At 36.4% G+C, this 3,832-nt stretch overlaps 1 protein-coding gene across 1 annotated transcript; it reads left to right on the top strand.

Moving 5' to 3' along the window:
- The first annotated feature begins 1,500 nt into the window (after positions 1 to 1,500).
- On the top strand, positions 1,501 to 3,282 carry LOC124616655 (piggyBac transposable element-derived protein 3-like). The gene is made up of 3 exons (XM_047144984.1): positions 1,501 to 1,534; positions 1,583 to 2,569; positions 3,155 to 3,282. The coding sequence occupies exons 1-3, from the start codon at positions 1,501 to 1,503 to the stop codon at positions 3,280 to 3,282; spliced, it is 1,149 nt and encodes a 382-aa protein (XP_047000940.1).
- Positions 3,283 to 3,832: the final 550 nt, after the last annotated feature.

Genomic DNA, 3,832 nt, shown 5'->3' with positions numbered 1-3,832 from the left:
GTTTTAGGAAAAAATTATTTACAACCTTGTACATGGCTTCAACTCCATTTGTAGTGACAATGGTAGCAAATCTGCCCTTGTCCTCATATGCTTTCACCCACCTTTCACATACTGATAGCCATTGCTGTTTAAAGTATAGCCGTGCACGCTCATTTCTCTGACAAACCTCATGCATTCACAACTCTTAAACACGAATTCTAAATTCTCTCTGTGTTGGTGATTCTGAAATTTCTTACCATATATCCAGAAATGTCTTCATGTCATTTGGTACATGAAGATTATCTTTTTTTTTCCAACCATCTTCCCCATGTCTGTTTCTGATGGAAAAGGCACAAGTAAATTTTTGTCTTTGGGAATGCTTGTTTCATTGCCTTTATCTCAGACTCCAAGAAATCAGTAACCCAATAGGGGGGATTCCAATCCTTGTTCCAGTCCTTGAAAATGTCTAGAGCTTCATGAATGGATCTTGCATTTTCAACCTGAAAAATAAAAACGACAATCAAATAGCCCACATTACTCTTCACAGCTATAAAACAATCAAGGAATATCGTATGTTGTTGTTGTTGTTGTTTTGTATGTTGTGTCTAACAAACAACTATCCTCATACTTCTTCAAAAGATCTCTCTGCCAACTGCTCTGATATCGAAAAAGTAATGGTTTCACTTCTCCGTTGACATCTGTACAATGTCTATAATAAATCATGTGATTGCTAGATTCCTTGTGCCACTCGTCAACCTGATTCTGCAGTTGAGTATCGTCAAACAATACTTTATTTGTACCACACAGGGTATGATAAATTTGACTGTAAATAATTTTCTCTGTGGAGTAAAAGGTAGTATTCATTCGACCTGGTATGTGTGTCCCAGTGAAATTGTTATCAACAAATCTATCTAGAGCCAACTTAATGACTTAGAGAGATGTTGTTTCATAGAGTACTAAATTTTTTATTTCCTTTACAAGTGAAGGATGTATGCGCCTACTTGCTTCAACACTTTCAGTAGCATGTGTGTGTGCACTTGCTGGGGAAGCAGTCAAGCAGTAACACAGGTAACTATTAGGCGGGCATGTCAATGCCAAATCCTATGTAGCCTTGCAAGAACCTGTAAGACAAAAATGTAACAATTGTTTAATTAATCCAGATAACCCTAACATCCTTCTGGAAGGACAACATCACTCACTGTTGAAATTATTTATTTTCGCGAATAATGCATTGTTGCAACAGACTGTTACACATTGTTATATGAAGTATTCAGAGTCAGTTGCACACTGTGACAGTCAGTTTGACGCTGTCGTTCATAGTCAGTGAGAAACTGTGTCTTGAAAATAGGGCTGATTTTACCATGGATGAACTGACTGACCTTGTCATCAATGAGTATGTATATTTTCTTTCATATTGCATCAATACTTCTGAAACTTGTCATATAATATCTTAAAGAATTAACCTATATTATTTATGGGTTCATATTACAATTTAAAGTTTTCATCAGTTGTAATTCAATAATGTTTTCAATTGTCCTTCCAGAAGGACATCAGGGTAATATGCTGTCATTTTGTATTCACAGAAAATGATGTACACTGATAGAACTTTTGGGCATTTTAAAATCAAAATATGAGGAAATACCTAATACTGGTGTAAATGTAACATTACACCCTCCTCTAAATTCAACTGATGATGTAACAGATGAAGATTCGGGTCCTGAAGAAAATCCAAATGTAGATAAATTACCAGCAAGTCAGCTCAATGCTACTGCGCTTTGTGAGTTGGCCATTTCTACCAATGGTAACGCTGTGAATGCAACAAGGAAACACTCCTTAACCTTTGATGTTGTTCCAGGACTCTCCAGCAGTACAAAAACAGCAACAATAACAACAACAACCACAAACAAACCAGCAAGGCTATCGAAGGACAAAGTTCTAAACCTCAAGAAATATAACTGGAAAAGTGGTGAAATAGTTAATCCAACACCTGCATGGCCTCTAATGTTCACAGTTGCAATGAAGAAAGGGCGAACACTGCTTGAATATTTCCAACAATTTTTTGATAATGAAGTGCTTCAAATGATGGTCAGTTACACAAATCAGTACGCAGCCAAGAGAAATAGACTAGGTGATTGTTCAGAAGATGAGATGTTGGTGTTTATTGCAATACTTCTGCTAAGTGGATATTTAACAGTGTCATGCAGAAAGATGTACTGGCAATCCGATAAAGACAGTCACAATGACATCGTAACAAATGCCACGTCCAGAGATCGATTTGACTTTATCTTTTCCAATTTGCATGGACGCAACAACGACAATTTAGATAAATCAGACCATTTTGGGAAAATCCGCCCATTACTGTGTATGCTAATTGATAGATTCAAACAATTTGCGCCTCACATGTGGCATCATTCTGTCGATGAATCAATGGTCCTATACTTCGGAAGTCACGGGTGCAAACAATTCATAAAAGGGAAACCAATCCGATGCGGATTAAAATTTTGGTGTGGAGGCACAAGTGGTGGATATATTATTTGGCTCAAGCCCTACCAAGGAGCTGGCATGTGGAGTAAGGATTATGAAATGAAAGGTATGGGGTACGGTGTGGCAATGACTTATGTCGACCAGTTACTTCCACATGTTCCATATCGAATACACTTTGATACCCTCTTTACCAGCATTGAACTACTACATGACCTAAAAGAGAGGGGTGTGGAAGCAACAGGAACAATAAGAGGAAACAGAGTTAAGAATTGTACTCTATCGTCTGTAGATAAAATGATAAAAGAAAATAGAGGATCAAATGAAGTTTGTTCTGACTCAGCTTCCGGGATTTCCATTGTACGTTGGAATGACAACAATGTTGTTACTGTAGCCACGAACTTTGACAGAGTGCAACCACTACACTCTGAAGCAAGATTTTCCAGGGAACAAAAGAAAAGGATTAGTGTGCCTCAACCTAACTTATTACACTTCTACAATACTCATATGGGAGGCATGGATCGAGCTGACCAAAATGTATCGCTATATAGATGCTCTATTAAAGGGAAAAAGTGGTATTTCCCGATCACTGCACATTTTATAGACATTGCAGAACAAAATGCCTGGGATCTTTACAAGTACAATGAAGAACCCGTAGATTATCTGACATTTCATCATTGAATTGTCACTGCAGTTCTTGAAAGCAACAAAAGAGTCACTACCAGCAGAGGACATCCTAGTAAGAGGGCAAAACTAGATTCTAGATTTGATGGAAGAGAACATTATGTTGTTGAATTACCAACAGATGAGATAACAAAATAGAAGAAGCAGCTGAAATGTCGAAGTTGCCACAAAAAACTACTACTGTGTGCATAAAATGTGACGAACCACTTCATGTTTGTTGCTTTTTGTCTTATCATACTAGTGCATAAAATGTGTGTATAGGTAATTTTCTTTGTTTTTTGTATTTATTAGCTGTTTTAGCCCATAATTCAAATTTATTTATGTTTATTTGAAAGTATAAAAACCAAAACAAGTTAATGGTGCAATGTTATATACTTTAAAAACATGTTCCCTTATTGTCCTGACGTCCTTCTGGAAGAATGCTCATTTTTGGAAATACTAAATAAAAATAAATACTCAAAACTGTTTTTACTTTTTACCTTGTGAATGAATGTAGATAAGATATAAATCAATTTTGAAAAACAAATAATTCAGGACTATCTGGGTTAAGAGCATTAACAACAATAAATTTTTAAGTATACTGTCAACTGATCATGTAAAATTTTCTCCACACAGAACCCAGACTGGATACTCACTTTTGCCTTGGTATCCCTGTTTTCAGGTATTGACTGCATAATGTAGTCAGTAG

Source organism: Schistocerca americana, chromosome 5 (assembly GCF_021461395.2).
Source record: "Schistocerca americana isolate TAMUIC-IGC-003095 chromosome 5, iqSchAmer2.1, whole genome shotgun sequence".
Classification (NCBI taxonomy): Eukaryota; Metazoa; Arthropoda; class Insecta; order Orthoptera; family Acrididae; genus Schistocerca; species Schistocerca americana.
The sequence above is the reverse complement of the archived record's forward strand: the minus strand, read 5'-3'. Positions and strand labels throughout refer to the sequence as shown.